We start from the raw sequence: 20369 nt of genomic DNA on the forward strand, positions 1-20369 counted from the left end.
ACCAATTCTGTAATGTTCCTTGAAGTAATCTTTAGTATTAAATTTCATTATCTATCACATAAGAAAAATTACTTCAAAGAATAAAAAGGCTGTTAGCTTAAGAGTTTGAAGAATACTAAACATTGAATTTTACTATACGTTTGTCGTTTTCAAGACGAAAGCGTGAGGTTTCAATGTGTATTTTCCAGCCTTCCAAACAGATAAGCAAGACAGTTCTTTTCAAACCTAAGAAGTCTCCTGATGAATTCTGAAAATCTACTCTGCGGTACAGAAGTCTCCCAAATTTTCCAAAAATTTATTCTGCGATAGTAGAACATATCAAGACAAGTTCTCAAAAGAACATAACCTTCCCAGCAAGTAGATATATACACATGGTATTGAAAGCATGTTGTTAAAGACAGTGGACACTATTGTTAATTGTCAAAGACAAGTCTTCTCACTTGGTGTGTCTAAACATATGCATAAAATAACAAACCTGTGAAAATTTGAGCTCAATTGGTTGTTGAAGTTGCGAGATATGAATGAAATAAAATACACCCTTGTCACACAAAGTTGTGTGCTTTCAGATGCTTGATTTCGAGACCTCAAATTCTAAACTTGAGGTCTTGAAATCAAATTCGTGGAAAATTACTTCTTTCTCGAAAACTACGTCACTTCAGAGGGAGCCGTTTCTCACAATGTTTTATACTATCAACCTCTCCCCATTACTCGTTACCAAGTGAGGTTTTATGCTGATAATTATTTTGAGTAATTACCAATAGTGTCCACTGCCTTTAAACTCACTTCTACACAGATGATCCAAGTTGGAACCCAGCCACTGACAGCCAAGCTGTTGATCGTGTTTATCGTATCGGTCAGAAACGCTCAGTGGTCATCTATCGTCTCATCTCATGTGGTACAGTGGAGGAGAAGATTTATAGGAGGCAGATCTTTAAGGACTCATTGACCAAACAAGCTACGGGATCCTCCAAAAATCCATATCGGTAAGAAAGACAAATTGGTCTGAGCGCATTTTGTCAAAGCACTTTTGACAATTTTCTTTATTTTCAAGATACAATAATGTTAACGGCGCATTTTGTATTCTCACTTAGTCTGTCCCAACATATGCATAATTAAAAAATAATGAACACTCCTTGCACAAATTTGTGCGCTTTCAGATGCCTGACAAAGGCTTGAAAGCCAAAGCCTTTCTCAGATTCAAATATTTTAGTGAGAAACTACCTCTTTCTCAAAAACTTCAGAGGGAGCCATTTCTCACTTGTTGGTACAATTAAACTTTCTGTGTGAATCTCTTTTGAGAGGAGTGTTACACCTGTTTCAGACAGGCGAGCCAGAGTCGCACCGAACCAAATAGATTAGGAGCGACTCTAGGTCAACCCAAATAACTTTTTGTTTCGGACAGGCGAACTTAACATAATATTTACAGTGGCTCGGCTCATGACAAGTTCAACGTCTAAAACCAAGGCGCTCCAGAGTCGTTCCGAGCGACTGCAACAGTCGATCTTTCGACTTCTGCAAATCCAGTCGCGTCTAACTGTTTCAGGCGCCAAACTTTTCATGTACTTAATTCAGAATTTGGTTTGGCGCAGCTCTGGAGCCCCTGTCTGGTGTTAGCTCTTCTGAAGATAAGCAGAGTTCAATGTTCAAAAAAAGACCACAGCAGCTCTTTTCTAAGCCAACACTCCAACCAAACGAGATTTACACTCGGTTGACCCTCACGCATTCTCAAAAATGCATCCCTGTCGAGTATTCTTTTGTTTTTTACTTTGTCCTTGTACTTACCATCCTCCACATAGACTTTGTACAACAAGTTGTTTGTAGAGCACCCCAGTCTTTAGAATTCCCATGGAGTCCTTTTATTTTTCCTTTTTTGTTTTGTCCTTGGTCTCCTTAAGGTATCGAATATTAGCACTTAGTATACTTGCTTCTTATTTTCCACACTATACGAAGCTTCAAACACCACTTAGAGAAGGGGTTCACCCCGGTGTTCCTGGCTGTGGCTGCTAAATGCGCCGTAGCATCTTGTAAACCCTTCTACAGTGCTACATAATTGGGTCTCAGAATTCATAACTTTCAATAACCTCTTTCTGTATAAATGTAAATACTAAGCGCCTTGAGTACCTTATTGGTAGATACGGGCGCTTTTAAAGGAACACGTTGCCTTGGATCGGACGAGTTGGTCTATAAAAAACGTGTGTAACCGTTTTTTATAAAATGCGTATAGTTGGAAAGATGTTTTAAAAGTAGAATACAATGATCCAAACAAGTTTGCCTCGAAAATCGCGTGGTTTTCATTTCAATAATATTTACTGTGCGAACTAACACGGTCGGCCATTTATGGGAGTCAAAAACTTGACTCCCATAAATGGCCGACCGTGTTAGACGACGAGGTAAAAGGAAAACCGTGCAATTTCGAGGCATGTTTGTGTGGATCATTGTATTCTACTTTTACAAGATCTTTCTACCCATATGCATTTGATAACAAACGGTTACATACGCTTTTCAAAGACCAACTCGACCGATCCAAGGCAACGTGTTCCTTTAAGACTTTGATATTATTATATCTGATCTTCACTTATCATTCGTTTGATCACCAGCTACTTCTGCCGCCAAGAACTACATGATCTGTTTATCCTGGATAACCCTCACTCATCCTCCACACAGCTACAGCTGCAGGATATGCACGCCGCCCAACGCAAGACAGATATTGAGCTTGATGAACATATTGCTTACCTCTACTCACTAGGTAATCAACTGCAAAACTCCTCTAAAGACCTTTCCATTGTTGATAAACAAACCGCGCTGGGCCCAATTTCATAGAGCTGCTTAAGCAAAAATTTTTGCTTAAGCAAAAAAATCTTTGCTTTGTAAAATCAGATTACTGGCCAAGACTCCACTCAATTGTTATGCTAAGTAAACAACAGCTAAATACCAGTCACAAGCAATGTATATGGCATGACATTTTTGCCAGTATCATGTATAAAATAAGCAAGCTATTTTCGTGCTTAAGCAAATTTTTTGCTTAAGCAGCTCTATGAAATTGGGCCCTGGTTGGCATGGACGGCCGAATGTTAGCAAAACATTCAATCGTGTTAACAGATGTCCTGACCAAATTCAAAATTGTTTGCAAACTTTCAATTAAAGGCATTGTACACGTTTGGTAGTTGTCAAAGACCAGTGTTCTCACTTGGTGTATCCCATCATAAGCATTACATAACAATCCTGTGAAAATTTGGGCTCAATCGGCCATCGAAGTTGCGAGAAAATGATGACAGAAAAAACACCCTTGTTGGACGAATTTGTGTGCTTTCAGATAGGAATAAAAGACTTCTATCTAGAATTTTTTTATTATTTTAGTGAGAAATTATCTCTTTCTCAAAACTACGTTACTTCAGAGGGAGTCGTTTACCACAATGTTTTGTACTACCAACAGCTCTCCAATGCTCGTTACCCAGTCTGTTTTTAAGTTGATATTTGTTTTAAGTAATTACCAAACGTGTACCTTCCCTTTAAGTTAAATATCTCACATGATTGGTTGCTTGCTTTGTTTCAAACAAATCCAACACTATAAAGTAATAAGTAGGATTTGAAACTTTGCATGGTGGAAGATGATAGATAAAGGTTTGCGATAACACCATGTAATACTATCTCTTAAAGGGGTAGTTGCTTTGGGTCGGACGAGTTGGCATAATAAAAAGCATTTCGTAACCATTTGTTATAAAATGCATATGGATGGAAAGATGTTTTAAAAGTAGAATACAAAGATCCACACAAACTTGCCTCGGAATTGCGTGGTTTTCCTTTTACTTCGCGAACTAAAACGGTCAGCCATTTATGGGGGTCAAAAATTTGACTCCCATAAATGGCCGACCGTGTTAGTCGACGAGGTAAAAGGAAAACCACGCAATTTCGAGGCAAACTTGTGTGGATCATTGTATTCTACTTTTACAACATCTTTCCAACCATATGCATTTTATAGCTAACGTTTACAAACGCTTTTCAAAGACCAAGTGATGACGTTAGTTGTTCCGGCTAACACGTGCACATTTCCATTGTTATTAAACTGTTGTCAACCTTGTCCCCACTGCCCGTGTAGATATTTTTGGGCTGAGTGATCATGACTTGATGTTCTCCCAGGAAGCAGACACTGAGAACCAGGAAGAGCAAGAGCAAGCTGCTGAGTACGTCCAGCATAGAGTAAGTTATTGTCACACATGATTTCAGATTTTTTTATGCTGGCAGCAGACTTACCAGGTAAATATGTTGTTCTCGGTAAGGTGCACGTGCTCAGAACTATGGAAACAATATAATTTAAACTGGTCAGTCTGCCGCCACCTGGCGTTCCAAAGTCTTCCATTTATTACCTTTTGACAACTCAACATTTCAATCAGTATGCTCGGATTGTCTTCAGGAGGCGATCAGAGCATACTAAAGAGGATCAGAGCATACTATAAATCAAAAGATTGAGTTGTCAACCACCGGATCTTCTCAGAACCAACAATGCTCAAAAGAGTATTCATAAATACCTCAGACAGTTTTGCTATTCCTATTAGTGGAGAGCGCGTCACGTTGGTGTGTATAAACCTTTGTTTATGACCGGTAAAAAGTGTTAATTCATGGGTGTGACACGCGACCGTGCACCTGTTCTTATAAGACAGTTTCTTCATTCCTATTGGTCGAGAGCAACGGCTGAAACAGTTGTGCCACACGCGATACGCGCAACGCCCACAGCATTCCCTTATAAGGAGTTGTTTACCGGAGGGCAGCAGAGGGCTTTACCATTTCATAGCTGGAGGGGTGTTGTGTTGAAAGAAATCATTTAACAGCTATAATTTTTGCATTTATTTTACTTTTTGACCAAAAAGTGATGATGTTTTTGACCAAAAAGGTATTTATGAATGGGAATCAAAGTGTGTTGAATCGGTTTTCAAAGTAATGGTTTAAACCGGCCGAGGCCTGGTTCCCTATAATTTACCTCGACTTCGTCTCGGTAAAATTATCAAGAACCAGGCCTCGTTGGGATTAAACCACTAGTTGAAAACCTCTTCACCACACATTGATTCCCTTAGTAAACCTCACCTATAATTATACTCCGACCATGCAAAGTTTCAAATCCTACTTAACATCCTAATAAGTGGCTTCTTATATAGCTCTTATAACTGTCACTTAACGACGCTCAAGGCGCTTCAACGTTCAGCATTTTGTAGAAGGTATTGTGGAACTACACTTTTGAGACCAATTCCTTTACAGAGCACTATGTAATGGTTTACAATGTGCTGTGGCACAATATGCAGCAAATCAAATCAGTAACACCGGGGCGAACCCTTTCTCTTTTCGATAAGTGCACTGGGTTCTTTTACTTGCACTACATAACACATGGGATCAATGGCCCATCCGAAGGACGAAGCAAACAGTGTCACAATCGGGGCTCCAACCCATACTCTGCTGAACAAAAACATGAGAGCTGGAGTCCAGGGGCCGATTTTATGAAACTTTACGCAACTGCGTAAGTCCACTTGCGCAAGTGGACTTACGCAGTTGCGTAAAGTTTCGTGAAATCGGCTACAGTGCTCTTAACCGCTAGGCCACAACACGCCAGACATTAGACATCATTGTATGGTAAAACCAAAATATTGTTCGGCTTTTTTTCCCATCCATAGGTCAATCGAGCGCAAGAGCTTGTCTCAGCAGAGTCAGGCTTAACCCAGAAACTCAAGGATCACATTGAGCAGGACACTGAGGGTCCTGGTAGTATGCAACGACACCACAGGCAGTATGGAGACAGGCAGACCCTACTGGAACATGCCGCTAAACTAGGGGAGACTGTGGATGTACCAGCGTTTAATAAGAGACGTGACGACTATGAGAGAACAAATCGATCTTCAAGTAAGTGTTATTCATAAATACCCCAGACAGTTTCGCTACTCCTATTGGTGGAGAGCACGTTACGTGGGGGTGTTTAAACGGTTGATAATGACCAGCTGGAGCTGTTTATAACCGGCTGGCTTCCGCGTGTCGAGCGCGCACGTAAGCCAATATTATCACACAGAACGCGCAATTCATAGCTATTAGCAACAGCGCGTAATCTATTTATAAGCGTGCACGTGTACACACAACCCACGCGCATCAAACAGATTTGTCACAAAGTTTTTGAAAACAATATTTCAAAACCTCGAATTGTCAAAATGTCTATAATTGGTTTTTGTAAACATTTTTTAACAAAAGGGCATTTATGAATGGGAATAAAAGAGTAGTGACTCGTTCTTAAACGTCCGTTTAAAACCTTGCAGGGTCGTTGCCTTTGGCTCGGGCCTTTATCACACGGCAACGACCCTGTCGGTTTTAAATGGCCGTTAAAGAACTCATCGCTACCCTTGTTATTCACTTATTTAAAGGAGACTTTTACCTCTTGCTTTTATACAAAAACTTCTTTCTGTAAACAGGTTTGCGGCTGTTTGCCAGAGTTCCAGCTCTTTCATTTCTTTCAAGAATAATCTTTCAGCATCATCTTCAGACCAGTACTGTCTCTGAAAAAATTGTGAATTCTGTAAATAAAAGTAAATTTTGAACTTAATTTTGAACAGGTGAATCTGAAGAAGAAGAAGAAGAAGAAGAGGACTTGAACATGTCTATGGCTAATATGACCTTAGAGGCGCATGATGGGAATTCTCATTCTTCTACTTCTAAGGTGCGTGTGACTTTTTTTCAAGGCTTGTCAAGTTTTCTTTGTTCATAACATTTGCCGGGGATGTTATTTTTAATATTCTTTATCCCCGATCAACAATTATATATCGTTGCGGTACCCACTGCCAAAACATAGGATTCATTTGAACCTCATTCCTTTGAAGCAAAGATGTTGAATTAAAAAAAAGAAAACAGGATCACCGGACTTGTCCTGTCTTGAGCTTACTGGCCACACACTGAAATCACTGGCCTCTAGTCCCTGGTCCATTGTAAAATTAGAGCCTTGGTTTAAGGCCAAGTCACACAGGCCACGAGGCGAGAACGAAAGCAATAACGATACAAACGCACGCCCTCGATTGGTTGACTAACGTAGGCATGTTGTGCGTGGAGCATTTCAACCAATCTAGGGCGTGCATTTTTATCATTATCGTTTTCATTCTCATTATCGGGGTCTACTTGGCCTTTAGCGTCTCCTTAACCAGCATTTTGCCTTTTTTTGTCACCAGAGGATCCCAGCTGCCGATCTCCTGAATGGTAGACCTCCATCCGCTAAGGGTACTCTAGATGACAATGTCATCTGCATTGAGGATTCAGATGATGATGAAGATGAGGCATCAAGCATTCCTGTCAACCAAAGGAGTATGTCAGATCCAGACACTGTGGCTGATTCAGACACCGAGGAAGTGATGAGCTCACCAGAGGTCAGGCCAAAGGTCACTTCTGTTTCTGAGTCTTCCACTGAGAGATCAGGAACAGAATCAGAGGTTAAAACTGAAAATGATAGGAAAGTACCAGAGAGACAAAACCCCTCGCCTGTGTCTCCCGAAAACCATGACACTACTATAGATAGGTTGACAGATGAATCTCGTCTGAAGCGATTAGCGACAACTCCGAAATGTTCTCAGGCCAAAATGGGTAGATTTTCTCAATCTGATGAAGAGAGCTCATCAAACGGCAATGATGAAGATGACTTTGATGCCAGCATACAGGAGGTCCCAGCTACTCCAGCCACCATTATTGACCTGACAGATTCAGATGCTGACTTGTCCAGCAGCTTTACTGAGATTGAACAAAGGACTATGGCCACTTCGCCAATGGTTCCAAGCAGACGGTCTGTCTCTCCGATTAGTCCAACATCAAGGCCTGTCTCTTCAGCGACGGATGTAGGCATCCTGGAGCAGAATGTAGAATCTGATTACTACATGGAGTCCGAAGAGGAGATTTTAGATACAGACAAGGAACCTGTTCCCTCATTGTTCCCTACTCTTCAAGAGCCACTGGATAGCCAACAGGAATCACTACAAGAGCCGTTCTGCAATGCCTCAGATGAAACTCCCAATCCAGAGCATTCAGATGATGCTAACTTATCGACAGAAGTCATCCAGAGAAATGTTGCCTTATCTCCAATGGTCCACAACAACACAGCATCAGAGTCAGAAGGCTCCCCCGAGTTTTCAACGCCTCTTGGAGAGCAAAGTCTCACTGAGGAAAAAGAAGGTTCTGTTTCAAAGCTAGATGGCATAAGTGATGCTAGTCTAGGGAAAGAAGGCATTCCTTATAGTTCAGACGGTGATTACAGCCATGGTAGTATCTCAGACAGCGGGAGTATGCAGTTAAGCCACAACGTTACCTGCAAACTCTCGTTTGATGATACAACCATCTCTAAGCCCATGAGTCGTTCTTCTTTGTCAGATAAGGAGCACAGTACTATCTCTGAAGAAAGCCCAGAGAGAACAGACAAAGTCAACTCGGATGTAAATGAAGACAGGGCAGACATTTCAGATGGAAACAGAGATTCTGAAGACTATCTTCTCCCTAAAGCTGATGAACAACTCGAGGAAGATGGTATTGAAGATATTGAAAAGTCAATGTCCTTTATGGTCATGGAGTCCGACAACGAAGAGGAGGAGCATGTCGACCAAGGTGGTGGGGAAGCTCAGAGGAATGGCATCAACAAGCCATCTCTCCTTGTGGTCGCGGAGTCAGATGATGAAGTTGATTCGGGACAAGAAAACAACAGTACAGACTTTAGGAATCCTACACCTATTATGGACTCTGAAGACGAAAACTCAAAGTTGGCAGAAACTGGTGACGTTGATGAGGGACAAAACAGCAGTACAGAGTTCAGGAATCCTACACCCATTATGGATTCTGAAGATGACAATTCAAAGTTGGCGGATGAGGAATGTAGCGCAGAGGAACACGATGAATCGGATGAAAATATTGCCATACCTGTTTCAAGGAGACGACGGATAATAGAGGAGAGTGAAGAGGAAGGAGATGATTCACTCCTAGAGGACGAGCAATCTCTTCTTGAGAAGTCGCCTTCTGTTGAGGATTCAGGTGAGGACCAGGAGGCAGAAGAAAACGAGATGAGAGAAAGTGATCAGAGTCTTGAGGAAGAAGACGAGGAGGAATCTCTAGTTGACAAGTCGTCTTCTGAAGACGGTAGAGTGGAAAGAGGAAGCCGTGGTGTCAGAAAAGTTAACCGGGAGGCAGAAGAAAAGAAAAATGAGATGAGAGATGGTGACCAGGGTATTGAGGAAGAAGAGGAAGATGATGAATACGAAGACAGTTTCATCGATGATGACTGTGAAGATAGTGATGGTGAGTATATCATCGACAATTTCACAAAGGGACAAAACATAAAAAATAGAAGAAAGAAAAAAAAAAACTTTTTTTTGTGGTTTCTATTTAGTATTGTCGGGAAATAGAAATTGCCCTCCTTTTAATATGTTTTATAGAAGTTCTGACTCTTTGATGTCTTGGCAGATGGTTTGTTTACACCGGGCCCTGTGGAGTCACAGTGACTATATGAACACAATTAAGGGCTTTTAGCAAATTGGTAATCATGGGTGATGATTGGAATAGTTACCAGAGCCCTTCACCAGTTCACAAATACTATTGGTCTCATTGTTTCAAGGATCTTTTCCCACAGCGTTGACAGTTATTTTGGGAGTTGGGGTACATAGTTTGGTGTCATTGAGTAATGAGGCAATCAGTTTTTAAGGTTGAAATGAGGGTCTGGAAAGTTTCTCCCAGTTGGTAAAATCTCGAATTGCACAACCCCAGAATAGGTGATCGTCTTGGAAATACTATGTGAATTGACCAATGGTATCATTTGAGACTTCCCTAGGTATCATAAATATTCAGAACTCTTCAGCAATAGACCAATCAGAGATTGGTCTGGCGTCGCTGACCAGCAGATTTTTAGGGTATATAACGTGTCGCACAGAGGGCCAAAAGTCATTCTGAATCGATGAGTCTTTTGCATCAATTAGTAAAAGCTTAGAGACAGTCTTCGTCACAGCCACATCTCGGGCTTGTAGCATATCAGCCCGGGCATGGTGCCGATAAGAGTTTACGTGATGTAGAAAGGAGTTTAAAGTTGATGCTGAACGTGTTCAGGGGTCTGTTTTTTGCGGGTCCGTGTCAGTTACATCTTTTGGTACAAGTTGTCACTGTGTTATGAGAGTGAGTCGTCAATAAAATCATCAAATACTGAATCTACCTGAACTTGTCTCGTGTGCCTCGGTAGTCGTTTTAGTACACTAAATAAGAACCCCATGCTAAACAGCATTGAAACTGTACTTCAAGCTCTAACGTATTACGACAAAAACAGTATCTAACAATTTACAAAGTTATTGAATTAAAAGTCGTCAGGTTTCTTAATTATGCTAAGTTGGTGAAAGACAGACACCTCAACTTTAGTGCTCCGGCTTTTGCGATTTCACAATGTGCCAAAAACTTTTACCTCGAATGTTTTGTAAAAGGTCCAATAACTGGCAAAGCTTGTTTTGTTTTGGGTATTTTCAATCGTGGTTTTATCTGCTGGCACAACACCAAAAGTGGGTGCTCCCGCTTTTGCGTTTTCACGAACAGCCAAAAAGTTTAGACACGACACGCTGCACACAGACCACATTATGTACAGTTTTCACAAAGAGACGATTTTTTTTATATACCCCACACCAATTCTAGCAGTACATGATCCTGCATATAAATTGTGCGTGTAGTACAAAGTTGTCAAAATAAAGTGTTTTTAAATCACAAATCCATTGCAACGATTTTGTTTTCTTAGAGGAAAGTGATGAGAGTGAAGAAGAAGGTTCTGAGTATGAAGCAAGCACTGATAGTGAAGAGGAGGATAAAGTCACTTTGACTGAAGAGCAGATCCAGGAATATGAAAAGCTGGTTGCAAAAGGAAGGTAAGATGGCTTCATCAATGGGCGGGTAGCACTAAAACATTTAGTTTTAAAGACAATGGACACTATTGGTAATTGTCAAAGACCAGTCTTCAACATGCATAAAATAACCAGCCTGTGGAAATTTCAGCTCAGTTGGTCGTCCAAGTTTCGAGATAATAATGAAAGAAAAGAACACTCTTGTCACACGAAGTTGTGTGCTTTCAGATGCTTGATTTCGAGACCTCAAAATCTAATTCTTAGGTCTCGAAATAAAATTTGTGGAAAATTACTTTCTCGAAAAAATTATGTTACTTCAGAGAGAGCCATTTCTCACAATGTTTTATACTATCAACAGCTCTCCATTACTCGTTACCAAGTAAGGTTTTATGCTAATAAATATTTTGAGTAATTACCAAGTGTCCACTGCCTTTAACCTCGAGACCACCAAGCTAATACCAAATGTATTTTCTATTGTTTGCTTTTCAGATTGCATCATTCTAATGGGAATGTAAAGAAAGCCCTCAGCTATTTCTTGAAGGCATTAGACATTGATAGCAGTGATAAAGCATTACAACGCCTTACCTACGAGGTTGCGAACAAGTTCAAACAGCAACGTTAAGAGAGATGATAAATTCCAGGCTTTGTCTGAACTCGGACTTCTTCATTTGTACTTCATTTAACAAAAAAGCAGAAAAAAACCTGTGATCTACTCACCCATTGAACTTAAAATACTAACAAAATCATTGACATTTTTGTAATTTCCTCTTTTTTTGGTGAAGTTACAGTTGCATGCCTGTATAATTGTGAACAAATTCTATACTTTGTTTTATATTAATCGCTGCTTGAATAATGTGTGGTTATGAGATTGACTAATTGAAAACGATGTTTGGATATACATGTACTTGTTTTGGTATTAAACTAATTTCTTTTTAAATTAGCAGAAATAAGATCACAACTTGGGTTAAAATCAAAATAACACCATTAAATAGTTTTTCTCAATTGAACATGAAACTTATGTAATTGCTTACATGTAAGTCCAGTAATTTGCTGTTTTGTTTGTTACATATTGTCACTCTCCTTTCTTTAAAATCAAACCCTCCAAAAACATAAATTTTGTGAGCATTTTCAGAAAGCTCCAAGAAATCGGCCAAAATAAAACATCCTTTTCCTCTGGCAACTCACACCTGTTATCTCCATGTTATCCTTTTCTAAACAAATTAACTGCTCATGAACTAAATGACCCAAAGAACTCAATGTAAACACACCCCTTCATTATAAGTATGTACATACTTTCCAAGTTGTTGTGCCAAACATGGAATTCTGTAATAGACCTTTCCCACAATTTTTTGCAACTGAAATATGATCACTTTTATGTTAATTTATTGTGAGTAAGTCTGAAAATGTGACATTGTATCCCATTTGACAAGCAAATCAGTTTTTGTTCACATATATTTTAAAATTTCCATTTAGGCCTACACATGTACATGTATAAATTTGTGCAAATAATGCTAAAAATTTACGTTTGGGGATCATTCACACTCAGCAGCTATTGCGATAGGCTAAAGCATTTTGAGAAACGTTCACTTCAGGCTAAAGCATTTTGAGAAACATACTCTTTAGAAGTAGTGGCTATATAAAAAATATATCAGTTTTTATCCCCAAGATTTTGATTATAAGAAGCAGTATTGTAAACTTTCAGATTGTGTGTTCCATTTATATTGTTATTTCTGTGTGAGAAAACCGCTCGCACCTTTTCTCGCACCTCAGCAAGTAATATTTTAAGGTAAGCTTCCTACTATCATTATCTTCAAACGGTGTAAATCTGTGGACATTGTGTTGTGTGTTCCAAAAAGTACCCGAATCCTTTAAAGCCATTAGACACTTTCGGTAACAGTATTGTCCAAGGCCCACACTTCGTGTATCACAACTTCTATATAAAATAACAAACCTGTGAAAATGTAGGCTCTATCGTTCATCTGAGTCGGGAGAAAACCCACCCTTGTTTCGCCGTGTAATGACGTGTTTAAAATAAATCCGTAATTCTCGATATCGAGAATTGATATTGTTTTAATGTTTTCTCAAAAAGTAAAGCATTTCATGGAATAATATTTCAAGAGAAGTCTTTCACCATTACCTTCTGTAAACCCTGTAAGTTATTTGTAAATCTGTGAACTTACAACTTAATGAGATTATAACCAACAGTGATCTCCAATTACTAAAGGTGCCTTTAACCAACCTAACAAAACCCGTTTTATTGTAAATCATGATCACCATTACGAATGTAATGGTTTTGAATTCGATCGCAAAATTATATTTTGTTACATAATAAATTCATACTTGCTTATTGCCAACCCACTATAATGTTTTCGTTTACTGTTTAACTGTGCGCTACCAATTATTTTCATCATGTTATTTATTCATGTTTGTTTAGTTTGTTTTCCAATGGATACCAACATAATGAACTCATTGGATATTAGTTTGTGGCCACATGGAACACTGATGCAGTTCCTAGGTAAAAGCATATTCGTTTAATGGACAACAGAGGGCGCTACTTCTGGTTGATTGATCTTTCAACAGTTCAAAGAAACCACCGCCAACGCATGTGAACTAATGGTTCATTAGGGAGACGCTCTGCGACTGGTGATTTCACGGAAAAAGAAGAAAGCAATTGCTCCCTGTGATAAACTGTTCATGGAACCGGTGTATAGTGAACGGAAATATCAACAGAGTAGTCAATTAGGTAATGAATTAAATCCTTAAACAAGATTACACAACATTTTTCTCAATGTCCAGTATTAGGCGATTGGGTGAGTCAAATAATTATCTAATTCGGAGAAATTAATCCACACAACCAACCCTTTTCTACCTACTAGTACCAGTGAACTTTGGCAAAATTATCAATCGAATTGAAATACATTAAAGGTTAATTATTATAGGCTACGTTTCAACTCTTTCTCAAAATTAATGGCAATATAAACTTTCTTGGTTGAAAGTACAGCAGCTTTCATAAACCTTTGAGAAACATTTAACTTCGAAGTAGGCCTAAAGAAGTAATTTTCCACGAATTTGATTTCGAGACCTCGGATTTAGAAATCGAGGTCTCGAAATCAAGCATGTGAAAGCACACAACTTCGTGTGACAAGGTTGTTTTTTTCTTTCATTATTATCTCGCAACTTCGACGACCGATTGAGCTCAAATTTTCACAGGTTTGTTATTGTATGCATATTATGTTGTGATACAACAAGTGAGAAGACTGGTCTTTGACAATTACCAATAGTGTCCAGTGTATTTAAGTTGTCAGTTGTTGCGGCGCCAAACTTTTGAATCTGCGAGAAGCGTTACTGTCAGAAACATCTCAGAATGTGTGCACCTAATTCTTCCCCCTGTGCGCATAATTATTCGCTCCACAGACATAAAGAAGGTTCTTTATGTCTATGATTCGCTCCTACTTGGCGATATCTCTAAAGTGCGACCTCATTTGAAATTAAAATTTCACACGAGTTTTATTTATAATCCCTGTTTGTATAGGATTAAAACAATCGAGCGGTTCGAAAACTTGGCGGCGGATTATAATCCTTTAATAGATGCCGAAATGACTCCCAGCTGAAGGAGATAGTATTACGGCAGATTGTAAATTAATTCTTTTGCGCTGTGTCCTTTTCTATATGGTAGAAATAAGATATTTTAAAGACGTATTATTGTAAACAAATTTATGAAAAGAAGAAGAAACAGTTTTGCCTGCATATCACGTCTGCTCTGAACTATTTACTTAGCTAAGTCATTAAAGACACTGGACACTATTGGTAATATTTATTGTCAAAGACCAGTCTTCTCACCTGGTGTAGCTCAACATATGCATAAAATAACAAACCTGTGAAAATTTGAGCTCATTGGTCGTCGGAGTTGCAAGATAACTATGAAAGAAAAAACAACCTTGTCAGCGGCTTTCAGATGGTTGATTTCGAGACCTCAAATTCTAAACCTGGGGTCTCAAAATCAAATTCGTGGAAAATTACTTTTTTCTGGAAAACTACGTCACTTCAGAGGGAGCCGTTTCTCACAATGTTTTCTACCATCAACCTTTCCCCATTCTCGTCACCAAGTAAGGTTTTATGCTAATAAATTGTTTTAATTTTTAGTAATGACCAATAGTGCCCACTGCTGGCCTTTAATGTCTTTGAAACCAGTTACTCTCTTTTGTTCGCGTCTGCTAAGGGTCTTTTAGTGCAATTTGTATGGACTTCGTAAAACTGCTTTTGCACTTCAAATTTATATGCATTATTGATTATGACGTTTTGATTATCACGCATACGAAATTGCCATTAATGACCTAATAATTTTATAGTTTATAAAATGAGCATTACGGTGCCGCGCACATGAGCAGCGGTGAATGATGAATTGAAAAATAAACCTCAAACCGCTTCCTTTGAAATCTTTCAAAAAATGTTCATAGAATAATCAATATTCACACCTTTATTTCCTCACCCCTTATACTGGGGGGGGGGGGGCACGGCAAAATGCCCTTGGGGTAAAAGTGAAAGTGCTTTGAAGTGAATCAAAAAGCCGACAAAAGTACCATCAATGTGTACATGTCGGTCGGTCGGTCTCTCTCCACCACACACACGGAACCACTGGTGGACTGACCCATTCTCAATTTATGAGGGTGACATTTTACATTTTCTCGTATTGAAATATTGATTTTCATCAATAAGACACAAATAAAAATACAAACTATCAAGTGAAAATTTGATTGGATTACTCCATTTCTCTTTGAACACCAAAATTTGTTAAAATAAAGTTCAACGTAGGCTAAGATGGCACAAAAGAATTGAAACACACCTAAATAAATAGTGTTGCGATCCAGATGAGTTTGAGGTCGAATCTAAGGTCACGTGATTAAACATCAAAGGATGCCGCGAGTATAGCTTTTTTACGCACACACACAGTAGTATACACACACACAGTATTTACGTTGATGATGAAAACTCGGTTCATAACGTGGTAGTACGGCCTCGAAAAACGTGCCTATTTTACAAGTTTCTCCTTCTGTCACAGTCGCAAGAACCGGACTAGTCCATCCCTAGAAATGCTGCCAAGATGATCCTTCATTTGCTTCTGCTGATCGCCGGGCCGATCGTGTGTTTGTCGGGGGAGAACGCGGATGGAGTCTCCAGCGAAGACGGTCCGGTGACCGGAGCTGTTGGCTCTGGCCATACGGGAAATCGCGCCGTGGTGGAGGTAGTTTTTCAGGATAGCGACGTGAATGGTGAATATACCACTCGTACGTATCAACTTAGTGGGACATTCTCGCCCGCTGGGGCTAGGGTCACTGCCGATGGAGAGATCAAACAGGTTGGTTCTTTTGACATTTTGACAATTGTTGACATAATTTTAATTATTTGACGAAATATTTTATTACTACTGAAAAATTGACAAATTAATGTAGGTTTTCTACCAAATCTTTCTGTGTTACTCTTGTGTGTTTTCATCCTTCGTTGACATTTGATTGAATGCCCCAATGGTTAAAGAATGGTTAAAGTATCTACACTTCCCTTCCTTCATTGTAATTTACCGAACCGAACTGATATTATCACAGTGATTGATCACAATACTTCTTACTACACACTGTAGGCCTACATACATGTTTATAAAGCAAAACAACTAATTCATTGATATTTATTTTACAAAAACAAAATGACCAAAAATAGCTTGGCCCCAGAACTCTGCACTTACAGTTACACGCTGAAAAAGAGTTATGACTGCGGTACAATGTATGGATAACTTTCTGTATGGCGCCACCACTTTTTCACTCATTTTTACAAAAAGGGAAATATCAATCAGGTAAATTAGATACTATATTATTTTATTTCGAATGAAAAAGTGGTGGCGCCATACGGAAACTTTTCCCAATGTATAAATAGTCCCATGATATCGGGCCCAGCAGTTCACAATGAGTGCACTTCCATTTGCCCATCTTGCTTGCTGCTTGTGCAACCCAAAGTCCCAAAATTTAATATCGAGATCCACGTTCAAATGGTTTAAAAAGAAAGAGTTTGTAGCATCTGGAATTGAATTTGGGAAAAGTTTCCGTATGGCGCCACCACTTTTTCATTTGATATGAAATAATATAGTATTTAATTTACCTCAATGAGATATGAGATATCCCTTTTTGTAAGAATGAGTGAAAAAGTGGTGGCGCCATACGGACAGTTATCCTGAATTTGAGATTTTTTTATATCATGAGTGCGACTTTACAACACTAACTCAAGATTGAGTAATTGGATCTCAGAACTCATAACTTTCAATTTTATAAGCTCTCTTTCTGTATACTACTAGTCTAAGCGGCTTACGTACCTTGTTGGTAGGATGTGACATAATAAATATCACACAAGCGCGAGTGGAATACGAAAAAATATAGTGCTTCTGCGTCCTATATCCAACGGGGCCGAAAACAAATTTATCTTCCAGTCTCACGTAAAATGCACAGAGTTTAAAATTTCAGAACGTTATTTCCCGACGAACAGCATGCACGCACACAAAGTTTAGAGTGTAATTTTTGCACTGTCCGTATACGGAGCGTGACGCATTGACATTCACAATACACACTGTGCAATAAAAACAGAGGAAGTAGGATATAAAACAGAGGAAGTAGTATTGTTTTTATCCCCTTAGTAGTTAGTTTGAGCATCTGATTGATGGATTAGCGCGTAATGGAAGATAAACGACTTTGTAAGAGCAAAAACTGTGGGCCTTCTTACCTACCGTTAGCCCACCTTGTTAACGTTTTTAGGCTGCTGTATGGCTCCCCCTTGCTACTCTCTCATCTACAGTTGCCTATCCTACATTTATAAACAGTGTAAATGACGCTCGGCAGAGGCAACCAACTGCACTTGCAGTGCATACACAAAGGTAGCACAAAAGACAATTTCAGAATCTGAATGCATCCATCCCGAAAAAATTGTATTATAAATTTGTGTGCGAATGTGTTCTGATGGGATTTGTTCTGCGAGATTGTATTTAAAAATCCAATGGAATTCCATTCATAAACTGAGATGAACGTGCCCCTTAGAGAATTTTGCATCACATTTTGGTGATGTTAGTGGTGATTCATAGTAGTACACGCTTTCTCTACGGAATACTGTGTAGTATTTTGTAAATTTTAACTTTTGTCAGTCACACAGGGCTTATTTCAGTTGAGCCAGTTAACCTGACGTTTTACAAGTCTGTCATCTTTTATAGGAATGGTTTCAAAGCAAAAGTTGCCACCCAAAACACTTGAAGAGTATTTTGACAGGTCCTAGGACTTTTGTCAAGGAAACAAACGTTGCATACATACATGTACAGATGATTTCCAACCTGTGAAATATCACATTATAAAACATGGTACTATTCGGTTTAAACCTGACATTAACTTGTTGAGGCACGAACTAGTAGTTGGGATGAAAAAACAAGGGATATCCCATACAAAACAACCACAATGACCGATCGACCCTTCTGATTCTACCCTTACTCTATGGTGCCACACAGTACAGTACTCAGACGTGATGTACGTGGGTATACATAATGAAATGATTCATTATTATTCAAGCTTGATTGATTTTGTATAGGTTTCATATAACCCACAAACTTCCTGTGTCATAAAAAGGGCATCTCACTATTAACAATTTCTATAGGGTCTATAGTGCCTTTAACTTTTAAACTTCAACCAACATCTGTTCATAGGAGATTTTGTTTTGTTTTATTATAAATATTTTATATAATGCTGGACTTAAATTCACCACAAAGATCAATGTCACCAGTCTTTCAATTTATAAAAAGCGAGATCTATAAATTTAAGCTCTCTTTAAAGACAATGGACACTATTGGTAATTGTCAAAGACCAGTCTTCTCACTTGGTGTATCTCAACGTATGCATAAAATAACAAACCTGTGAACATTTGAGCTTAATTGGTGGTCGAAGTTGTGAGATTACAATGAAAGAAAAAACACCCTTGTCACACGAAGTTGTGTGCTTTCAGATGCTTGATTTCGAGACCTCAAGTTCTAAATCTGAGGTCTTGAAATTTTATTCAAGTAAATTACTTCTTTCTCGAAAACTCTGTTACTTTAGAGGGAGCCGTTTCTCACAATGTTTTATACTACCAACCTTTCCCCATTGCTTGTTACCAAGTAAGTTTTTATGATAATAATTATTTTGAGTAATTACCAATAGTGTTCACTGCCTTTAAGTCCTGAGTGTATAGTAAACCTGAGAATTTTTTAACGTTTTTGTTTTATTTTAGTGTCAGGGCTTCTCCATTCTATAGAATCGCCATGCCTTTAATCTTGTCTGGTTGTTGTACAATGTGTGTGTTATGCCATGTAAATCCAGTGAGCATTCCATGTATTTGTAGATAGCATTAACTCCTAAATTGTGTTCACAGTAGGCAACCCACATATTGACATTGTGTAAAATGACTGTGTTGCCGCGGTACCATTCAAGTAGGCTCTCCCAGGCAGCAGGGGGGGGGGGGGTTGGGGAGAGGAGCATGTTTGCAAATGAACACGTACATCTTGTATGTTAACTCAAGTATCGTATACCCCTGTTCATTGTTGACCTTTCAGCGGCAACATAAAAAACGCAAAGCCTTCCGGAATTGGCCTTCCGGAATTTATCATTTTCTTTTTAGAGTACCTTGGCCGTCGCTGCCTCTCATAAAACAAAATATGATGGAAAAGGAAGAGGAGCTTCCGGTAGTTCTGTTTGTAATGATGGTCCATGAGAAGTTTTTTATCAGACTCAAATCCATTTTAGATAAATTGGTTAGATTTATAGGATGAGAAATGTCTCATTTTGCAGAATTTACTACTGTTTGAATGATAAGGAGGATGTAAATGTCTATACGGCTAATGTTCATGTATGTAACATGTATCGAGTATTAACCCACATACATTTTACAATCCAGAGTTTCTGTTCTTTTAAAGGCAGTGGACACTACTGGTTATTACTCAAAATAATTTTTAGCATAAAACCTTACTTGGTAACGAGTGATGGGGAGAGGTTGATGGTATAAAACATTGTGAGAAACAGCTCCCTCAGAAGTGACCTAGTTTTTGAGAAAGAAGTAGTTTTCCATGAATTTGATTTCGAGACCTCTATTTAGAATTTGAGGTCTCGAAATCAAGCATCTGAATGCACACAACTTCGTGTGACATGGGTGTTTTTTCTTTCATTATTATCTCGCAACTTCGTCGACCGATTGAGCTCAAATTTTCACAGGTTTGTTATTTTATGGTTATGTTGAGATACACCAACTGTGAAGACTAGTCTATGACAATTACCAATAGTGTCCAGTGTCTTTAACCAATGTACATTGTACATACAATCCAGAGATTCTGTTCTTTTAAAGTGAAGTTGCAAACTCGGTTTGTGAGTTGATGATAAATGTAGAGCTTTCAAAGTTAATTTATTTTTAACATTCTTAAAATAAGTATCAAGGGTTTCATATACAGACTCTCTA

The 20369-nt window shown here is 38.8% G+C and overlaps 2 protein-coding genes across 3 annotated transcripts in view; both read left to right on the top strand.

Moving 5' to 3' along the window:
• Window positions 1–13132, top strand: part of LOC139938865 (uncharacterized) — a 31615-nt gene extending 18483 nt beyond the window's left edge. For both annotated transcript variants that reach the window (XM_071934508.1, XM_071934509.1), the window contains exons 15-22: window positions 794–983; window positions 2598–2746; window positions 4097–4197; window positions 5661–5886; window positions 6585–6688; window positions 7191–9291; window positions 10763–10889; window positions 11355–13132. In XM_071934508.1, coding sequence (XP_071790609.1) covers window positions 794–983; window positions 2598–2746; window positions 4097–4197; window positions 5661–5886; window positions 6585–6688; window positions 7191–9291; window positions 10763–10889; window positions 11355–11487 — 3131 coding nt within the window. In that variant the 3' untranslated portion in view covers window positions 11488–13132. The remainder of the gene's footprint in view (window positions 1–793; window positions 984–2597; window positions 2747–4096; window positions 4198–5660; window positions 5887–6584; window positions 6689–7190; window positions 9292–10762; window positions 10890–11354) is intronic.
• Window positions 13133–15855: 2723 nt separating this feature from the next.
• The window catches only part of LOC139938617 (uncharacterized), an 89510-nt gene continuing 84996 nt past the window's right edge, over window positions 15856–20369 (top strand). Inside the window, exon 1 of the mRNA XM_071934211.1 lies at window positions 15856–16221. Coding sequence (XP_071790312.1) covers window positions 15967–16221 — 255 coding nt within the window. The 5' untranslated portion in view covers window positions 15856–15966. The remainder of the gene's footprint in view (window positions 16222–20369) is intronic.

Source organism: Asterias amurensis, chromosome 6 (genome assembly GCF_032118995.1).
Source record: "Asterias amurensis chromosome 6, ASM3211899v1".
NCBI classification, from domain to species: domain Eukaryota; kingdom Metazoa; phylum Echinodermata; class Asteroidea; order Forcipulatida; family Asteriidae; genus Asterias; species Asterias amurensis.